The sequence below is a fragment of the Neovison vison genome, chromosome 1 (assembly GCF_020171115.1).
Source record: "Neovison vison isolate M4711 chromosome 1, ASM_NN_V1, whole genome shotgun sequence".
Classification (NCBI taxonomy): Eukaryota; Metazoa; Chordata; class Mammalia; order Carnivora; family Mustelidae; genus Neogale; species Neogale vison.
Window position 1 is genome coordinate 301609003 of NC_058091.1, and position 23229 is coordinate 301632231.

Here is a 23229-nt window from a genome sequence, read left to right on the forward strand (position 1 = left end):
GAGAATAGATCCAGTATTCTTATAAAAGAATAGGCCTAGAACAGATCCATCACTCCCAGCCCTCAGAAGGATATCTACCAATACCTCGATTCCAGACTTTTAGCTTCCAGAAGCATGAAGCAGTAAATTTTTGTTTTTAAGCGTCCCAGTTGGCAACACTTTGTTACAGCCCTGGCAAGCTTATACATTTAATATTCAAAGGAAGTAAATTAAATTTAGTAGCTTTATTTGTTTTATATCTTGTCTAGTTTTATTCTAAATTTGAAACTTGATGCTCAGGTGCATTTCTGCACAGTCGGTAGCTCTCCCCTCATTCAGCTAATGTTCATTAAGAACAGCTACGCGTCAGGGATCGTTTTAATCAATAAGGGCCCAGCAAAGAAAACATGACAAATAAAAATCCTCAACCTTGTGGAGCTTTTATTTTAGTGGGAAAGGACAAATAGTTGTCAAAATTAATAAGTAAGTTAGAATAACCATAAGTAGATGAGTGTGGTGACCGCACAAACACAAGAGACTAAAATTGAGAAAGACAAGACAAATGAAATCCTTGGGAAATTAGGAATATTACAGTGTGGCTACTTTGCTAATGGAAAGATTAAAGCAAACATTATCCACTGGACTGGGCATAGGAGAACTATTAATGTGAGATCACATGAGCGTTTTCAATGTACTATAGAGCCTCAATAAAGCCCAGAAGGATTCAACTGGAAATCAGTTGAAACATTGTAAGATTTTGAAGAAATAGATTCTTGATGCTGAATGTCCTTTGAGGAAGGACTTGGAGCCAGGCTTGGGGATGCATTCAGCATGCTACTCCTGCTGTCAGCTCCTTTAAGATCTAGCTCAGGTATGGGGTGCCTGAGGGCAGAGTTGGTTAAGCATCAGACTCTTGGTTTCAGCTCAGATCATGATCTTCTCCTGGGATGGAGCCCCAGGTCAGGCGCCATGCTTAGTGTGGAGCCTGCTTGAGATTCTCTCTTCCTCTCCCTCTGTCCTTCCCACTCATGTGCCCCCATTCTCCCTCTCTCTCTCTCTCTCTGTCTCTCCCTCTCTTTCTCTCACATACATAAATAAATCTTAAAAAAAAAAAAAATCTATGCAAGGTGCCTATAGTCAACCTTGCTGAAGTCACATCATTTCCAGGATAACCCTCATCTAGAGACTGAGATGTGTAAAGTCTGGCTATTTTAGTTCAAGGCTGAACACTCAGGCAATCTATCCCTGCTGCATTAGCCTAAATTTTGTTGGATGTGCATCCTGGTCTAATATCTTCTTCTCTCCTTGTGCATTCCCTCTCTGCTCCTTCCATACACTCTACCCAAATCCTCAGTTCAGTCTTTGCTCCTACTGTATATAGAGAACTGTTTTCATAGGTTTGGGTATAAGAATTTGCGTAAATTCAGGTTCTGAATGCCTCTCATTTTTTATTTTATTTGAAGATTTTATTTACTTATTTTGATAGAGAGAGAGAGAGAACCAGAGAGAGGAGAGAGCACAAGCATGGAGGAGGGAAGGAGAGGGGCAGAGGGAGAGGGAGAAGCAGACTCAGCAGGGAGCTTGATGCAGGGCTTGATCTCTGGAACTGGGGGTCGTGACCTGAGCCCAAGGCAGATGCATAACCTGCTAGCTGCCCAGGTGCCCCTGCTTTTAGATTTTTTAGATGACAGATACCAAAGCATATTTATGCAAAGATTAAAGAGGTGTTTTTATTAGTCACAATACATATACAGAGAGATCTAGTGCCTGTTAGCTTTCACTAATCTACCAGTTTATGAACTTATGATCACTGGAAAAACAAAGTAAAAGTTAACACTTGGTGGAAACTTTCTATTTCATCTGTCTGTTTTTACTATTCTACGTATGTTGAGCAGTTCATATTTACATATATTGAGTGGTTCATATTCCTACTCGACATATACAAGATATTCTCCTTTAATTTTTTTTTCTTCTGCTATAGAGTAGACTCTCAATAAATCTGTTTTATTAACAAGTTCCTTTTTGAGCAACATATCGGAGTATCCCATATTCTCAGTAATCTATAGCAGGACATATTTATTAGTCTTTATTTTTATTTTTTTAAGATTTTTATTTATTTATTTATTTGACAGAGATCACAAGTAGGCAGAGAGGCAGGCAAGAGAGAGAGGGGGAAGCAGAGAGCCAGATGCGGGGCTGGATCCCAGGACCCTGGGATTATGACCTGAGCCGAAGGCAGAGGCTTAGCCCACTGAACCACCCAGGCACCCCTTTTTATCAGTTTTTAATCATTCCTTCCATTTCCTTAGTTGCAATTTCACTCATCAACAACACATTACTCCCATGAATCCAAATATTAGGAAAACACAGTAAAATTGTATAGCTTAAGAGAATAAAACTAGTTTTTAATGTTTGCTCCTTAGCTATATTTTTATTGTTTAGGAATCCCTTCCTGCAAAAACATTCAGATACTGACCAAAAGCCCCACTCCTCAAATCATGTAAGAAAAATGCTTCCAGTCTCGCCTTTCATGTGTTCAGGTCTTTCTGTTTAGTCTCTTTATCAAAGGATGAGATATCTGTTCATGTATTGATGGATTCAGCTTTCATGCCTCAAGTTATCAAAAAATAATAAATTCTATGTCATTTTCCCATCACACTGTAAAAACAACAGGATTTTGCTCAACACATACTCAACAAGTACTCAAGTATTTTGGGAATGGATAAGGAAGATGTGGTCCATATACACTATGGCGTATTAAGCCTCCATAAGAAAGGATGAATACCCAACTTTTGTAGCAACATGGCCGGGGAATATCATTTAAATTAGAATATAGCACCTATCCTTCTATGTTGTACATTCTATTAATATCATTTAGCTGCTAGTTAAATATGTTTCCAGATTTTTAAGTTATTGCATCATTTACATCTAGTAGATGCTAAGAATGTGTCCAGGCTACTATTATTGCTCACTTGAACCATTCAAGAGTGTGAACAGATGTGGCTTTAACACATGAGGAAAATTCTTTCCCAAGAATAAGATTCTCTCTATAAAATATTCACATTTCTTTGAGTTACTTTATATTCTTATGACTTTCTGTGACCTGCCTCTGTGCCTTTAAGGGGGATTAATAACTTGTGTCCCTATTCATGTGATCTTACTCTACTGCCTCTCAGTGATGCTGGAGTCACAATGGGTACTCATTAGTTACTGATTCGTAATAAATTTACCTATAAATTAATGACAATTATACATCCAAAATTGATTCATCAGTCACGTTTCACAACCACTGTGCTATCTTTCTCCAAATATTGTCAGACATGTTACCCTCTTATCATTCTTAAAGTTTCCAGGAAAATATAAATGGTGTCACAGTTAAATGATTCATTTTGTTACATTTTCACTTCAGACTTATATTTGAAATATCAAAGACAAGAATGCATGGCCCTGCTTGAAAGCCGAGGGATTACTTTTCTATAATTTAAAATTATATTTACTTTTCTTATTTTGCTCCTTGAATGTACTATAATCATCTGACTACATTCTAATTTTATTCTCAAAGCTCAGTAATCAGTTGAATTGTCCACAAGTGCCTTAAATATTCAATATTAGATTATGTGCCAAAGGAAATAAACATATACATAGGCATACTCTTGAAATCTTAAAGATAATTTTAAAAATTAGATATATGAGTTTGTTTTAGTATTGCATATTTGTTATATGTGACCTATATAACACATGTTTATAATATATATGCATACATACATATTCATATATATACACACATATAGCATGCATAATGTGATAAATAGCTTATTGAAAATGACAGTGTGTTTTTAAATTATTAAGGTATGACATAATGCTGAATAAAATAAAATGATACTCTAAAAGGAAAATAAAACTTTCTTTTAAAAATCAAGAAAACAGATAGCATAATAAATAAATTAGTTCTATAGGAGAAATCATCAATTTTTGGTTACTTCTAGACCTATGTTGTCAATTGTACCTTTACCAATAGAACTAGACAGTCATATACATAATGAAAGTGAAAAAATATATATACAGCAATGTTTTGGTATTTTTCTTAATTAATGGGTTTAAATATAGTTGTCTCAACAAATGGTCCAGGTTTTCAATATATTCATTTTGAGTACCCTTTCTTAAATAGTAACTGCGATTTAAAAAATCCTATATAAATCATCTTACTTTTTTAAAATTTGTTTTAAGCATTATAAACACAAACTAAAGAGAAAAAATAAATTGTAGAGAAATTAAGAAGCAAAGAAAAATGCCAATGTTTAAACAGGCATAATGTACCAACATGATAAATTTAATATTTGTTACTTGTATTTGCATTTTGAGCCCATCATATTTTTACAAATCATGTGAGCAAGCTATTTGGGGATAATCATACTTAATTAGTACTTCCAGATTTCTCTTTTATTATTATTTTCCAACAAAATGCATTTCTATTTAAGTTACAGTATTTCTACAAACATTCACTATTTAGTAATAAAATATTTTTGTTTAAAATTTTAAAACTTTGAAATTATATTTCTAATTTCCTTGATTACAAAATCTCATAAATATCATAATCTTATTATTCCCCATAACATGCAAATTTCCAGGTGATAAGAATCTTAAAATCCATTATTTATAGGAACTTATAATCTATGTGTTCATTGCATATCAATTATATGCAGTCAGTTTCATTTTACCTCTTCTCTTTATTCTACAAATACTATTTTTACCTGGACTGATACACACACTAACTGAAATATTTGAAAAGTGTGTGTTTATGTATATGTATGTGTATATGCACTTCAGGTCTGGAGAGAAGGGTTGGGTGGGTAGGTGAGAGAAAGAGAAAAAGAGAGAGAGAGAGAAGAAAAAGTAGTATTTAGGAAATACACAATCTTAATTTAATGGTGTTGGGGTAGATCTAGAAAGTCAACTATGAGTAATGAATGTGTGTATACATGTGTGTATGTGTCCGAATGTTCACATGTACGTATGCATGCATGCATGTATATGTATCTGTGTGTGTGTATTCCAAAATTGAATGCCGTTTTTGTATAGCAAAACCCAGAGCTTTCAAAACAACAGTAATTTTGAAAGTCAGGAAGTTGAGCAGGGCTTGTCCGGGAAGTTCTTTGACCCATGTGGCATTGACCTGGTTATGTGTAGCATTCAGGTGACACCTGGACTTGTGTGGATGTTTTTAAAGATGTGTCCGTCGATATGCCTATTGCTTCAGTGGGAAGAGCTGGAGGGTGTCAGATGGGTCTCTTGCCCTTTCTCTCTGAGGGCTTTTCTATGTGGTCTCGTTGCTGGGTAGCTAAACGACTTATATGATAGCTTAGGGCTTTCAAAGACCAAAGGGAAAGTCCTCAGGCTTCTTAAGTTCAGGGTCTAAATTGCATATTCATCAAATCAATCATAGTCCAACCCTGATGAGTGGTATTGATATTCGATTCCCTGCAAAAAGGAAAACATAAAGTTATTGGCTACTTGGAGCAAGATGAGTCTTGGGTTTCTAAGTTTATCAGTCTTTCTTCTGTCACACCAAATACCAGTTGGTTAAGCATCTGTGTTAGGCTCAGGTCATGATCTCAGGGTCCTGGGATGGAGCTCTTAAGTCAGGCTCCTTGTTCAGTGGCAAGTCTGCTTCTCCTCTTCTTCTCCTCTGCCTCCACCACTCCCCAAACCCCTCTGTGTGCTCTTTCTCTCTTACATTAAAAAAAAAAAAAAAAAGACTCAATCCTTAGCTTTTGGAGTCACATCTTTCAGTTACCCAGATTTATCCACGATTTGTCTGACATCCTGATTTTCCCCAGAACTTGGATTCCAATGCTATTAGAACCCAACCAGGCCAAGGCAACCAGAGATTGGTTTTGAAACACAGTGGCAAGATGCAGACATCTTTCCAAAATCCATTTCAGCCATTTTAGTAGTATTTTCCCCAAACTCACAAGGAATCAGAACACAGGGAACTGATTTGACAGAAGAATCTGAATTCTAATTTTGCAGACTAAATGTTGACTATCCCATACCTCTCTGTCCTTGGACAGTTTTCTTATCTATAATATATATCTATACCCTATATACTTCTACATACTACATATATATGCACCTATATACTATATATACCCTATATATAGTATATAGGGTATATACTATACCCTGTATATTTCTTATCTATAATATATATCTATACCCTATACCCTATATATATCTATACCCTATATATAGATATATATATAATATATATCTATACCCTGTACCCTATTATATATCTCTACCCTAATCATAATCTTTTCTTGCAACCCTTTATGCTGAAAGCCTGAAAATGTATAGAATGTTTGGTCATCACAAATGCTCTGGCAGCCCTATGATTTTATTGGTATACTTATTAAATATATTAACTAACAATACTGACCTTTTGAAATTATAGCTTACATTGAAATACCAATAACAGATATAAAAATAAGCAAAATGCAAAAAACAAAAAAAGAAAAAGAAAAGAAAAAAAAATCCAAACCACCCAAAGTGAGAAATATCTTTAACAAGGTATCTACATACCTTTAATTATATAGAATACCTTTAACAAGGTATTTAACAGCAGAATGTAGCTATATTCTGTTTGAATCTGTCTGATTTATGCCTCTAAATCCACAGAGGGGTAATACCTACTTTTGTGATGATGTTCCCCTCTCCTTCTCTTCTCTGTCGCCCTCACTCCCTTCCCCTGACCTCTCTTTCAAAACAGGCCAACCCTTTCCTATAGACTCTATAGGGTTAATTCCTTGAGATAATGCCACTGTAGCATTAGGATTGTTTGTTTGTTGTTGTTGTTTGTTTGTTTTTAGCATTGGGATTTTAATGTCAGGAAGTTCTGGGTTATATTTCAAGGTTTGCAAGTTTCTGGTCTGGGGAGAGTGACTTTAGCATTGAGCTTTTTCTTCTCATTGAGTATATGGGCAAAATATATGAGATACATAGCTAAAGGGAGTGCCTGAGTCATAGTCCATACTCAAAAAACGTGAATTCTCCTTCCTTTTCTCTCAGGAGAAATAAAATGCTTCACCATCAATTTTAATGGTAGGAAGAGAAAAAATATAGAGGAGGAAAAATTGAATCTTCCTACTAAAGCATAAAAATGTCTTCCTTCATGAATTTATGGTTGTTAATTCCATGAGTCATAGCTTGAAGCTAAATATGTTGAAGGTTTCTATTTGTTCTTCTTTTAATTCTGGGAAACCATGGTTTTATAGAATATTATGTATTTTTCTTTAAAAATAAAATCAATTATATAACAAAAACATAAATAAAACCTAAAGTAATCTATTACCCACTGGAACTTTAGTGTCTCAGATATGCTAAATGTAGCTGTAGAGATAACCTCATCTGCTCAGCCACAGTCAGTAATAACATCTGACAAGTAGTGAAGCTTGGTCACACTTTCCACAGGGGCAGCAACAGAGCTATTCAAACTTTCAGTCACTTGAGGAACAAAACAAATATTCAGAGTATTTTAATCACTGAGTACCTAATCTCTACTTTTCTGCCACAATCATTTTCCAATAAATCCAGTTTTCTTTATATAGCTATGCACATTCTATACCCTCACCTTTGTTCTTATCAGATCCCCTTTGCAGGGATATCCTATTTCTCCATTCATGCTTCCATAATCTACAAATATTCTATTTATAATATAAATACTATACAAAATAAATAATAGCATTCTAATAGTCCATTTTATTCTACCATAATGTGCAGTATACTCTTCCATCAGAGTCTTCCATTTTTATAACTAGGACCTCTGATGTCTGGATTTTGTTGGCCATTTTTTTTTTAAGATTTTATTTATTTATTTGACAGGCAGAGATCACAGGCAGGCAGAGAAGCAGGCAGAGAGAGAGGAGGAAGCAGGCTCCCCGCTGAGCAGAGAGCTCTATGCGGGGCTTGATTCCACAACCCTGGGATCATGACCTGAGCCGAAGACAGAGGCTTTAACCTACTGAGCCACCAAGGCACCCCTTGTTGGCCATTTAATAAAATATATTTTCTGTATTACTTAATTTCCCAGATTTTTATATATATCTCCCTATCAGTAAATACCCTAATCATAAAATTCTAATGCTATAAACTCTGTCCTATATGTTTCTATATTTCATATTTTATATAGAACAGAAACACATTCAGCATACATTGAATTGGTGATGAATGAAGAAAATATATTTCTGGAGCTGTGTTGCTGATATATACATGTAGATTTAATGCCTAAATGTTTTTGCTTTCAATATAGATAAGAGCTTATGGAAACCACATATCCTTACCAAGTCAGTAGGAAAAATTCAGAATATATAGCTGAATAGATGTAGTGTATGATACACTAAATATTGAAACAAACAGCTTTTGAATAGCTAGCATAATGTATCTTCCAGATACCTAGTACACCACAGTCAGGCAGTTGGAAAGTTGAATTTTTACTGCCAAGATTTTAAGTATCATCATGTAGAAAATGATTAATGAAACTTCTGAGTATTTCTAAATCTCTCAGTGTTCATATTATTTTAAAGAAATATCTTCCAATGAAATATGAGCATCTTGAGGACAGATATCTTGTCTTCTCAACTCTAGATGGTTGTCTCAAGTTTGAGCATTCATGAGAATCACAGAAGGAGCTTGTCACAAAAACTGGCACTTTGACCCACTCCCCCATATTCTATTTCAATAGATCAAAGGTGGTTTCCTTAAATTTGCATGCTAATTGGCACTCCATGTGATTGTGATATTAAGTGGCTCTTGTGCCCCGTTAGAGAAATACAGGGGATTCCTGTGTATTTTAATATATATTACATACTGATATGCTAGGCTTTACATGAATGTATGAGTAATTGAGTAAATTAAAAAGGAAACATGAGAAAGAGTCAAAGTGTATATAGTAGTTTAGACCTGGAAGAAAGCTGCCTGTTTCTCTTGTAAATGCATATGTGGATTTTACGTGTTTCTGTAGGAAGCTGAATGTGTACGTTTGTTTATTTGTTCTAACCTTTAGGAATTTTATTTTGCTGTCTTATGTAGTATTATCTAAGGAACTAGATTTGTACATTTCTGTCTTAAAATCTTTTTAGTGGCTAAAAATGCAAGAACACATTTTGGAGGATATATTGCTCTATATGACTGTCATCAATCAGGGAAGAAAACATATGGTTAAGCCAGTGAGCCAGGTTGAACACGTAATGCTTATAACCACAGATGAGGTTTCAACGTTATGAACTTGTATTCAGCAGAGAATAATTCCCAGTTACAGGCCCCTACATATCAAGGTGATTGGTAAGCAGTAGTCAGAAGGTAATTTGCAGGCAGTGGGGCACCTGCAGTCGTTTATCAGGAAGGTAATAAGAAACAAAACAAAATGATACAAGGGTAATCACATCCTGTTGATTCACCCCAGCTACACAAGAGAATAAGAGGCAACGTTTCCAGTTAAAATTTTTGAAGTAAACATTGCTAGTGAAACTTACCCAACAAACATTCAGAATATGACATTACCAGTTACCTAGCATGTTTTTAATTAAATAAATAAATAAATAAATAAATAAAACAATGAAATAATTTTAAGTAATTAACTTAACTTCTCTGTATTTTTTTCTTTAAAATTTACTTAGGGGTACCTGGGTGGCTCAAATGTTTGAGTGTCTGCCTTTGGCATGGGTCATGATCCCAGGGTCCTGGGATCCAGCTCTACATGGGTCTTTTGGCTCAGCAGGAAGCCTGCTTCTCCCTCTCCCTCTGTCTCTCTCCCTGCTTATGCTCTCTCTCTCTCTCTCTCTTTATCTCTGTCTCAAATGAATAAATAAAACAGAAATCTTAAAAAGAATTACTTAAAGACCATGTGGTAGGATGTCTTTTTTATCAAGTTTATTTGGAAGGCAGAAGTAAGTTATAGTACAATCAATGGTAGCTGGATACATGGCAGAAAGGGTCAGACATCATTTCTTACTTGGACTGAGCAAATGTAGCTGATCCAAGCCTTGTACATGACTTTAGGCTTCACAGTTTGAAAAATGAACATTACCACTATATTTTTGTTGCCTGTGTGCATGTGTGTATCCCCATATGTATACCCAATTATTAGCATGAAAAGATGGATATAAAAATAAAGAAATGTATAAATACATAGTGGCAGCACTTCCATCTTCTAAGTTTTGTCTTTCCAAACTGTGGCCCATACCCACTTGCACTGGACTCACCTGAAGGAGTTGTAATGGCTGTTGGAGTGGTCATTAAGAGGATATGACCTCCAGTTGACCTACAAGCTGAACCTAGGCAATAAGAGACTCATCTCCTCCCTTGAGCTTGGAATGTGCTTCTACCCACTGTTCCCATAGTAGAAGCAGTTTTTTTAAGAAAACAGCCTGAGTGAACAGTGCGTGGTTGAGACTATCTAGACTGTATATATGACTGAAACCACTTAAGCCCTCTGTATAAACTTTTAGGGAATATTCTGGTGGGTGGGTATAGAGATATACTCATCTTACAGCTTTCCAAGGCCAGTCTTACATGCAAGTTCCTTTGCTTATTAAAACTGCCACCTAACAATCTGGAAGGGTCTTCCCCTTTCTTTGGTCTCTATCTATGCAGGACAATTTTTAAATCATCAATGGACTGAATATTTGTATACCCCCAAAATTTATTATGTTGAAACCCTAACTCCCAAAGTGACAATATTTTGAGATGGGACCTTTAAAAGGTAATTAGGGTTAGATTAGTTCGTAAGAGTGGAGCCTTCATGACAGGTTTAGTGGATTTTTAAGAAGAACAAGAAAACCATCTTTCTCTTTTATGCCACTTGAAGACATGGTGAGAAGGCAGCTGCCCACTAGCCAGAAAGAATGCTATCATGGGGAAACTGACATCTTGATCTTCTCAGAGTCTAAAAGGTGTTATAGACAACTAATGATCATTGAACACGACATCAAAAACTAGTGATGTACTGTATGCTGGCTAATTGAGCATAATAATTTTAAAAATGTTAAAAAAAATAAAGGGGCTGACTTTAAAAACAAACAAACAAATAAATAATAAATAAATGTATGAAATAAATTTCTGTTGTTTGAGCCACTGAGAATAGGGTATATTTTCATGGCAGCCCTAGCCAACTAATGCAGTAACCAGTTAGAGGTACAAGTAGGCCAGACCCATTCCAAAGTACTAAATTATAGTTTCTGGTGCCTGGGTACAAGGAATTCACTTTTCAAGATAATTTCAAGGTAATATTGAATCAGAGTCAAGTTTTAAAGCCACTAGCCATACTGTCAAAATTAGGCTGACTTGGGACTCCTGGGTGGCTTCGTCATTTAAGTGCCTGCTTTGGCTTAGGTCATGATCCCGGGGTTCTGGGATAGAGCATTGTGGCAGGCTCCCTGCTCAGGAGGAAATATGCCTCTCTCTCTCCATCTGCCTTTCTCCAGCTCATCCTCTTGCTTGCTCTCACTCCCTCTCTCTCCCTCAAATAAATAAATACAATATTCTGAAACATGTTTTAAAAAATTAGGCTGACTCAGAAATTGATGATCCAGACTAGAATGCTGTTTAGAAAGGGAATGCTTTAATAGTTAAGGAAAGACAGGGATATTCTGAAAATGAATTGGGAAAATCAGAATATAAAGTCACTTTATGTAGACAGCTTCACATTTTACTCATATTTAATTTTTTGAAGTAATTTTGTTTAATATTGTCAGTCTTTTCAAATGTGGATTCCTGGATAAAAGTAGGGGAAAATTGTGTGTGTGTGTGTGAATGCTTATTCAAACTATATATTTAATTCTGTACAAAAGCCATCTATTGTGCTCAGCATTGAAAATGGAAAGTAAGTTATGATTACTTTTTGAACTTGATTTTTTTTCTTTATTTCTTTCTCAAACTATTGGGAAAATATGAATGTCTGCCATTGCTTTCCTCACTTCTTTCAACATTTTTTTATACTTTCTGATAAATCTATCAAATCAGATTTTTTTAAAAGCTTAATTATTCAGTATCTATGCAAATATTCACCAATGCAGACAAATGATTGTTTATCCATGATGATAAAATTATCCAATAATAGATGGACAGAGCAAGAAGAGGTCATGATAATTTTGGCTACTTGGGAGCATGTACACAAGTGTTCTGCAGAGTAAGAGGGACCAAGGAGGAGGAACATTCAGATTTTTTCAAAAAATCTTGTGATCTTGGACAAGGGATGTTAAAACCTGTTTGATCCAATACTATACATTTGCTTCAAGTAATTGGGTAATACATTAGTATTTTAAACTATAAAATTAGAATGTGTTTTATGTTTTTTTAATCTTAATAATCAATTAATCTGAAACATATTTGCAAAATTTGCTTAAGAAATAATTCATTCACTGATGCCATTTATCATTTACTGCTGAAAAATGCATAATCTGAACGAGGAAAGGCATCCTTCTTTAAAAGTGCTAAGACTCTCTTCTGCAAAAAAAGTATATTCCCCATTTTTAAAAGTTACTGTGTGGCAAACCAAGAATCTAGTTTCCTCAATTTGGTCAAAATAATCTATAAAAACCCTACAGCTAAAGTCATGTTTAATGTGAGAAATTCAAAACTTCCCCACTGAGAACAGGAACAAGGTAAGGATGTCCCTTCTTATTTTATTTTATTTTATTTTATTTATTTTCATCACTCTTTTATTTTTATTCATTTTTATTTTTATTTTTTTAAGAGACAGAGACAGACAGAGAGAGAGTGCGCCTGTGCCCAACCTGGGGATGAGAGGCACAGGGAGAGGGAGAGAGAGAATCCCAAGCAGGCTCCCCGCCCAGTGCAGAGCAAAATGTGGGACTCAATCTCACAACCCTGAGATCATGACCTGGACTAAAATCACGAGTTGGATGCTTAACCAAATGAGTCATGCAAACACCCCTTCACCACTCTTTTAGAATCTCATACCAGAAATTCTAGTTAATGCAGTAAGATATTTCTTAAGAAATAAAAGCTATGCAGATTAGGAAAGAAGAAATAAAATGATCTCTGCTCACAGATGACATAATTGTATATGTAGAAAATCCAAAAGAATCAGCAATGAAATGTCCTAGAACCAATAAGCATTATAGCAAGATTTTAGGATGTAAGGTTAATATATAAAAATCAATCACTTACCTATGTACAAAAAAAATGAACAAGTGGAATTTTATTTAGAAACACAATACCATTTAGCCTAGCTTCCCCCAAAAAGGAATACTTAAGTATAAATTTAACAAAGACGGTACAATCTTTTTATGAGGAAAACTACAAAATTCAGAAGAAAGAAACAACTAAATAAACGGAGAGATATTTCTTATTCCTTGATAGGAAGACTTAACATCTTAAAATATTAAGTCTTTCAATCAAGATGTTGGTTCTTGGGATGCCTGGGTGGGTCAGTCATTAAACATCTGCCTTTGAAAGGAAACAGAAATGAGAACGAACTTTTGGGACTTCATCAAGATCAAAAGCTTCTGCACAGCAGAGGAAACAGTCAACAAAACCAGAGGCAACCCATGGAATGGGAGAAGATATTAGCAAATGACACTACAAAGGGCTGATATCCAAGATCTATAAAGAATTCCTCAAATTCAACACACACAAAACAGATAATCACATCAAGAAATGGACAGAAGACATGAACAGATACTTCTCCAAAGAAGACGTACAAATGGCTAACAGACACATGAAAAAATGTTCATCATCATTAGCCATCGGGGAGATTCAAATCAAAACCACATTGAGATACCACCTTACACCAGTTAGAGTGGCCAAAATCAACAAGACAGTAAAAAACAAATGTTGGAGAGGATATGGAGAAAGGAGAACCCTCTGAACACTATTGGTGGGAATGCAGGTTGGTGCAGCCACTTTGGAAAACGATGTGGAGATTCCTTAAGAAATTAAAAATAGAGCTTCCTATGGCACTCAAATTGCACTACTGGGTATTTACCGCAAAGATACAGATGTAATGAAAAGAAGGGCTATGTACCACAATGTACATAGCAGCAATGACCACAGTTGCTGAACTGTGGAAAGAGCCGAGATGCTCTTCAACAGACAAATAGATAAAGAAGATATGATCCATATATACAATGCAGTATTATGCCTCCATCAGAAAGGACGAATAGCCAACTTTTGTATCAACATGGACAAGACTGGAGGAGATTATGCTGAGTGAAATAAGTCAAGCAGAGAGAGTCACTTAGCAATGGTTTCACTTACTTGTGGAGCATAAGGAATAACACGGAGGACATTGGGAAAAGGAGAGAAGTGAGTTGGGGGAAATCAGAGGAGACAAACTGTGAGAGATTGTGAAGACTGAGAAACAAACAGCGTTTTGGAGGGGAAGGGGGCTGGGGGGTTGCGTGAGCCTGGTGGTGGGTATTGAGGAGGGCATGTATTGAATGGAGCACTGGGTGTGCTGCATAAACAATGAATCTTGGAACACTGAAAAAGAAAAACAAAAAAACAAAAAACAAAACACTGAACTATAAATTTACAATAGGTATCTTTCATTAAGTGTAAATTATACATTTATAAAGTTGATTGGAAAAAAAAAAAGAATGCCACATAAACACAGAGGTTAGTTTATGTGGTTCCCAAAAATTTATGCACAAAATATTTTCTAAATCAAATTCTATTTTTAAAGTTTTCAAATAGAGCACATTTTGTAAGCCAAATAAATAAATAAATAAATAAGTTTGCCTTTGGCGCAGGTCATGATCCCAGAGTCCTGGGATCTAGCCCTCATTGGGCTCCCCACTCAGCAGGAATCCTGCTTCTCCCTCTCCCCCTACCCCTGCTTATATTCTCTCTCTCACTGTCTCTCCCTCTCTGTCACATAAATAAATGAAATCTTAAAAAAAAAAAAAGTGCCGGTTCTTCCTAATTTTATCTATAGATTTGATGGAATACCAATCAAAATCCAAGCAAGTTATTTCATGAGTAATGATAAAGTGATTCTAAAATTTATATGCAGAGACAAAGACCCAGAACTGCCAACACTATATTTAAGAACAACAACAAAGTTGGAAGACTGACACTATCTGACCTCAAGACTTATTACATAGCTATAGTAATCAAGACGGTGTGGTGTTGATGAAAGAACAGATAAACACATAAATGGAGTAGAATAAAGAGCTCAGAAATTGACCCTCGAATATATAGGCAACTGATCTTTGACAAAGGAGCAAGCATAACACAATGGGAAAAAAATCTTTTCAACAAATGATGTTAATATAAATGAATATCATATGCAGAAAAAAAGATGACACAAACATTATACCCTTAAAAAGGAAGTAACTCAAAATGGATCAGAGACTTAAATATAAAACATAAATCTCTGAAATTCCTTCAAGGTAACACAGGAGAAAATCTAGATGACCTTGGGTATGGCAATGATGTTTTAAATATAACACCAAAGACATGAACTGTGAAAGAAATTGTTAATCTGGACTCCAAAAAAAAAAATTTTTTTTAATTCTACACTGTGAATGATATTGTGAAGAGAAAAAAGAGGTAAGTCATATCCTGGCAGAAAACATTTGAAAATGACAAATTTGATAAAGGACTATTATTTAAAATATACAACAACCCTGAAAACTCAAAAATAAGAAAAGAAATAACCCAGTTTAAAAACTGGACAAGAGACCTAACAGACACCTCACCAAAGAAGACATACAAACGAGGTTCATTGTGGGTTCACCAGTTACAAAAAATGTACCATTCTGATGGAGGGTATTGATAGTGGGGGAGCTGTGTGTGTGTACTGCAGAGAAGGAATAGGGAGAGGGTTCATGGTAACTGTACTTTCTTCTCAATTTTGCTGTGGACCTAAACTGCTCTAAAAAGGTCTTTTTAGAAGGAAAAAAAAAAAAAAAACTTAACTGTGCATAAGCTGTGTTCTAGGCTTCCCCACGTACAAGCATCTGGGCAATGTGTTAGAAGGAGATTATTGTATACTGAGACCATATTTCTATGGCAATTTGACCGGCCATTCTCCACTTACCTGTGTGCCTTCTAAGCACATCCCCGGAACCATCCTAAAGAGAATTGTGAGTTGAAACGGATTCTTAGATAATCATTTCTGAGAAGTACGTGTCAACTCTGGACATACTATTTTCTTTCCATAAGCAAATTTGGCTGACAAGTTTCTTCTCACTTTGTGTCAGATGTAGCTGTACTATAAAAGAAGGGGCATAATGGCAATGGAATGAAATTAGTGAAGTTCATACTATAAAATAGGGCTTGTGCTGATTCCTCTTCTCTGATTCTCTTTAATGAATAACATTCAGATTATATAAATGTATCTATCATTCACTTTGTAATGATTGATTTTACTGTTATATTTTTATATTCAGCAAATAGCACTTAAATGGTTTCATTGTAAAACATTATCCTGGACAATAACCTCAAACTTCTGCATACCAGAGGCAAGTCCCAATTATAATGTATTCTTTTTAGAACATCTTTATTTGTTTTCAAATATAAGAAAGTATATGTTTCTTTCATTAAATATTTTCATAAATTCTTAGCTTGTTCATTTCTGCATCAATTCAATTCCTTCTTTATAAGTATTGTATGTGATAAAACATTGTTCTTTTTAATAAGAATGCTTGAGGCTTTCCCATATGCATGAATTAGATGAATCATTTATTACCATATTATTATAATTTCTTTTGATAAGAATAATTTTCATTTTTATTTAGCTTCAGGAAAATTCTCCTGAACTCCTTCAATTAAAAATTCACAAATATTGAAAGTTGTGGGATTGCTTTTGCTGGTTGCTGAGGCTCTCATCTCAAAGTCGTTACACATACAATCTATGCAGTAAAACAAAAATACTGCTTCAGTGTTCTATGTTCAAACTGGTTTACTAATCCTTTCCATTTCTAAAAGACTATTTTTAACTTGAAAACACAACCCTATTTTCTCTCATTATGTCAATTATACTGTCTGTAAGAGTGTTTGTTAAAATCTGTAGTTAGCAGTTATTATAATTGGCATTGTCCTGTGAATTGCACTGCTAACTACTCAATTGTTCAGTTGAAGCCATTGGTGCCTTTCTCAAAAAGTGTCATGATACATGGGGATCTGGGTGGCTCAGTAGGTTCAGCCTCTGACTTTGGCTTGGATTATGCTCTCAAGGTACTGGAATCTCATGATCTCGGGGTCCTGGGTTAGAGTCCTATGTTAGGCTATGAGCTAACAGAGGAGAGTCTCCTTGTCTCTCTCCTTCTGCCCTTCCCCGTACTTGGCTTGCTCTCTCGCTCTCTCTCTCAAATAAATAAATATAAATAAATATTTTTTTTAAAGGTGACATGATTCAAATATACATATTGTTTTTTAAGTAAAAAGGTGGACGCCTGGGTGGCTCAGTCGTTAAGTGTCTGCTTTCAGCTCAGGTCATGATCCCAGGGTCCTGGGATTGAGTCCCAGTCCCAGCTCAGGCTCCGGGCTCAGTGGGAAGCCTGCTTCTCCTTCTCCCACTCCCCCTGCTAGTGTTCCCTCTCTAGCTGTGTCTCTCTCTGTCAAATAAATAAATAAAAATCTTTATAAAAAATAAAAAGTGAAAAGGTAGTAATAAAATGTTGACCTATATGTGGAGTAGCAAAAATGTTTATATTGTATATTTATATACACGTATAATATCATTATAAATACATATATGCATATGGATAGGTCATCTACATGAGAACTTTTTTTTATAACACAGTTAATAGTCCTTGACCCCCCGGAAAATGTGTTTCAGTTTTTAAATTTAAGTCTTTATTGACAAAGCTGTATGATTTATATGTACCTATGTTTAAAACAAATGGGGATATAACACATAACATTTTTTATATCTTTATTGAACCCAAGTACTAGTTCATAAAAAGGTACCTTTAATGTCTCTTTTGGCACTATGAAATCAAGAATGTGACTTTTACATGGGATTTTTGGAATCAATTTCATCACTTTGTTTTGCTCATGTACTTAGATCTAGTTCTTACTGTAACTGTATTTCCTGATAAAAACAGGGATTTTCTTTGTCTTGATAAATGTTAAAATGACTCCTGCCTACAACATTTGTTCAAGTACACACAATTCTTGAATGTTTTCCATTATCAAACTTTTACAACTCTAGGTAGGAAGCTATATGTAAATTGTTCTGTAAAAAGGAAAATTAACCTCTCCTCAAATCATCTCATCTGACACTTGTGAGGAGCACAATTTATGAAATATTCAGTAATCCAGCAGAGGAACAAGCTTGGGCTGTGCAGCTGCCCTCTGAGGCACCCCAAGAAACACAAAGAAATGGACATCTTAACTGCCATGAGTAGAACGGTTTGGGACCTGTTGTTTTAAATAAAGGATTCGATGAGATAGTTTTAGTAACATTTTAAAGGTACCTTTGTCTCAAAAAACTTGCTTTCTCAAGAAAGTATTTCATTTAAAAGTGCACTTCTTAAAACAGAAAGAAGAAAGATATATCTGTGCTGTTTCTCATTTAATATGTAATCCATATTGTTTTCTTTAAAATATGTATTACAGGAGTTATTAGAACTGCCTTACATAATATGGACAGAGAAGCCAGAGAACACTATTCAGTGGTCATTCAAGCCAAAGACATGGCTGGGCAAGTTGGCGGGCTTTCTGGATCGACAACGGTCAACATCACCCTGACTGATGTCAACGACAACCCGCCACGGTTTCCTCAGAGTATGTACCGGATTCTTATGATATATATTTATCACTCTTTATTTGCATAAAACAAAATGAAATACTTAAGTATATGATGTCATGTTACTGTTAAATGAGGATATTTTGTGTTTGTGCTATATGGTTTCCCTTCTATACATGAGAGTAGAGAAATCACTCAGCTTATTGTCTCCTGAACCTGGTGGATAATTGCTACCATGTTAAAAAAATATGTGTTTCAGTTGTCATTACAGGTAAATATTAAAAATGATAGAGTGGTACTAAGTACCAATAAGTATATCTTACATTTGCTAGAGCAGTTATGTATTATTAAGATATACAGGGAGATACCCAAAATACATTCTTAAGGTAACATTCTTCTCTTGAAAAAAAAATGCATATGTGTTTTTGGTGACTGAAATTGAAAAAAAAAATATTCTCATGTTAAGAATGAATGCTCTCCACACCCCCATACCCAGCCCCCACAAATACACATGCATACAAAAAGCATCCTACAGCAAGGTGCAGCTAATACAATAAAGTGGGAAATCCTTTGAATGGGGGGGCACAAATTTTAAAGCAATGTAAGGGGAGAAGATGTAGGTTTTGTGACATCTTGGTGTCAATGGCGTTTATGACATCCTCAGAATGGGAAAAAGTATATTTCAGGATTTCTAATGTGGCAGAAATTGTGGATGACATTTTATAGAATAGCCTTTAATTAAGATAAAAATCTTGTAGGGGTGCTATTCCTTATGTCCTTTTGACACATGATGTTTAAAAACTGCAATAAAGTAGACACCTGGTATGTCAATACAGGCTCTTCACAAGTTCGTGTAATATGTCTTCCCCCGCTGTATCTCTTTTAATATTTCTCTTAGTACATTCCAGGGCTATCCATAATGGATTCCAGGGCTATCCATAATGGAATATTACCTGTTCCCAAGATATAATACCTTTTACATTCTTTTTTTTAAATTTTTTTTCCAATTTATTTATTTTCAGAAAAACAGTATTTGTTATTTTTTTCACCACACCCAGTGGCTCCATGCAAGCCGTGCCCTTTATACTACCCACCACCTGGTACCCCAACCTCCCACCCCCCCGCCACTTCAAACCCCTCAGATTGTTTTTCAGAGTCCATAGTCTCTCATGGTTCACCTCCCCTTCCAATTTACCCAAAAGCACATACCCTCCCCAATGTCCATAACTGTACCCCCCCTTCTCCCAACCCCCCTCCCTCCAGCAACCCACAGTTTGCTTCGTGAGATTAAGAGTCACTTATGGTTTGAAACAAGATGGGATAGGGAGGGAACCTTTTACATTCTTAATTCAACCAGAATTCTCCATACTCACATTTCTCTGTTTAAAAGTCTTGTTATAATTTTCCAGAATTAAAAGTTAATGAATTCTTGTTTTTCATGTTATGTTTGTTTCCTTAGGTACATATGACTTTTACTACTGTAAGTCTCTCTAAGTAAGAATGATACTTAAATTGTCTATGTAACCTTAAGTGTTCAGATCAGTGGCCAGCCCTTGATAAATGATTGCTAGATGAATGAATGAATGAGTTAATGAGCTGAATTTAAACACTCTTTCAAACTACCATTGTTAAAAGACATACAAGTAAAGTTCATAGTTAGGTAGCATCAATTTAAAATATTGTTTCTAGAGATGGGGCACCTAGATAGCACAGTTGGTTCAACATTCAGCTCTTGGTTTTGGCTCAGGTCCTGATCTAGGGTTATGAGACTGAGCCCTACATTGGGCTCTTCTCTGAGAGTGGATTCTGCTTGAGATTCTCTCTCCTTTTGCCAATCCCCCTCCCTGTAAAATAAATGTATCATTTAAAAATATATATTTGTTCTAGAGATAGATTATGTGACCTGATTCATTCATGTGGCCTTTGCTCTATGAAGAAAGTAGGTTTATAATAAATCATAAATAAGTTCACATTACATTAAACCACAAAATTCAGTCTTGTACTTTTACACATTACAGGGCATTTTTGTATTTACTTTATCACTTAGTTCACAAAACGTGCGTATTACATATACTACTCTACAAGTGCTTTTCTTTAATAGGATAAAGGCACTAAAGTTCAAAGATTTTTTAAATTTAATGAATAATACTAAGCTCAATTGAACATAAACTTTATTACAGTTTACAAAGGGAACTTGTCTACCTTATTTTCAAGTAGATACTATCACGGCTATTTTAAAGATATAGATTAATATCACAGTGGATAGAATGAAGTTTAAGGGATACACTACAAACATTCAATAAATGCTTGGTCTTGACGCAGATTGCATCTCTCACTCTCTCTGTCCCTCCTCCTCTCTATAAACTAATTTTTAAACTTATGATCCACTGAAGTTGATTTTAAAAACCAACAAAAAAACTGTGCTTGTGCTAAATATGGAGAAATGATTCCTAATTTTATTTTTTGATTAATAGTAGTGTTATTGTTGAAACATCAGTTTATGGTGAAAACTATTGTTTTACCTGACGAAGGAACAGAATAAATGTACATTCTCTGAGTGAACTCCACATATCTAAGGAGGCTCCCTTTCTTCAGTCAGGAGCAGTCTATGCAGAATGATGGGCAGATGCCAACCCTGCCACTCTGTGAGATGTGCTTAGAGTTTTGAAACAGAGTCATTACACACTCGGAACCTCACAGTTTGACTTGCTTAAAAGATACTTTATTCTCAAACTGCATTAAGCACAATGAAGTTTTCAGAATAAATAGTGTCACCTTGACAAGAATGACTTGCAGTAAATGATTTTTTTAATTTACCTCAAAGCATCATAACTTATCAAATGGCTACATATATAATGGGAAACTATAACTGCTTGGAGAAAAAAAAAGATATATTATGAGGACTTATGTTCAGGAAGCACCATGAAATGCACGAATCTACACAATTCAACTTATTTAAAGATTATATCCTGTCATCAAATAGATCCAGTAGTTTGTTTCTTTTAAGATGGGACATTTTCACACGCCTCCTTCTGACTTCTTTCTCATTTCACTTGAATCAAAGACTCATTGTTTTAACACCACTACTGTGATCAACTCTAGTATAAACATCTGCACAGAACACTTTGCAAAAATATTCCTTCAAAGCATTTTTTCCTTTTTTATTTTTTTCTGTTAACCTTCCATGCTCTGAGGAAATGAATCGGTTTGTTATATCTTGTCCTTTAAGATTATCACTGTATTTTTTTTTAAAGATTTTATTTATTTATTTGACAGAGAGAGATCACAAGCAGATGGAGAGGCAGGCAGAGAGGGAGATAGAGGGAAGCAGGCTCCCTGCTGAGCAGAGAGCCCGATGTGGGACTCGATCCCAGGACCCCGAGATCATGACCCGAGCCGAAGGCAGTGGCTTAACCCACTGAGCCACCCAGACGCCCAATCACTGTATTTTTTAATTTAAAATAAATTGACTTGAAGTGATTGAGAACTAGGGAATGAACTAAACTGATAATTTCCTTTATGAAGACTTTACACCAGGTAGTTGCCAACGCAGTGGCTTAGGATGCAACATTAATAAAGATCCAGGCTGACACAGGCTGCCTGTCACTGTCAGGAAGGCAGAGGGTGGAATAGAGACCAGTTGGTACATGCCCAGCTGAGAGGATGGCCACTGCTCAATTACACATAATGCATTCATGAGTCCAGGTAAATGTTAAGAAAGGGAGACCCTTACAATATGCAGAGTGGAAGAACAAATCAACCCTTCTATGGCTTGAGTATTTACTCAAAGGGCACAAGCAATGCCCAGTTCTCCTTAACAGAAAATGCATGGGCTGTAAAATTCCTCAATATTAGTCCTTCAGTTGAAAGGAATGTATCCCACTTCTTAAGATTCTTGCAGTGTCCTTTTCTGGTTTTACTATGTTATAGTTACATTGCACTTATTGCTTAATTTATTTTTAGGTAGATAAAAAGTCACTGACCTCCATTATTTTCTATAAATAATATGCATATAAAATCAATAACTTACATGAAAATTCATAAAGAAGACCTTCTGTACTCTTAAGTGAAAGGATCTGTATTTTTACAATTGCCTTTGACTAAGTAAGAATGAAAAATCCAAATTGGGAAAGAAAAAAAAAAAAACCTGCATGTCAAATAATCACCATGAAATGGTAAGAACTTGATTAGTTAAAAAACTTCCCCCAAGAACTTGAAGTGATTGCAAAATTGTATGTCATTGAACAGCTTTAGTTCTTTTGTGACAGGAGTTGATATAATGCTGTGGAATATTTGAAGGATCAAGGCGTAAAAGTTCAATAGATGGCAGTATTTTCTATAATACTATGAGTTAGAGATGTTTACTTGATTTGAGTAAATGTTAATGTTGGTGAAAAGTAAAATATCACTGATGAATACATTGATAATGTTATGATTTTGTTGATAGCAAAATATTTTAGAGGAAAGGAATATTTTCAAATTACTATTTACCTTTTCATGAAAAAAAATCTAAATGGCATATAATATATTCA

At 35.2% G+C, this 23229-nt stretch overlaps 1 protein-coding gene across 4 annotated transcripts in view; it reads left to right on the forward strand.

Annotated features, from left to right (window-relative positions):
* Positions 1-23229, forward strand: part of CDH18 (cadherin 18) — a 339165-nt gene that overhangs the window by 196581 nt on the left and 119355 nt on the right. For all 4 annotated transcript variants that reach the window (XM_044233538.1, XM_044233545.1, XM_044233550.1 and 1 more), the window contains exon 4: positions 18568-18735. In XM_044233538.1, coding sequence (XP_044089473.1) covers positions 18568-18735 — 168 coding nt within the window. The remainder of the gene's footprint in view (positions 1-18567; positions 18736-23229) is intronic.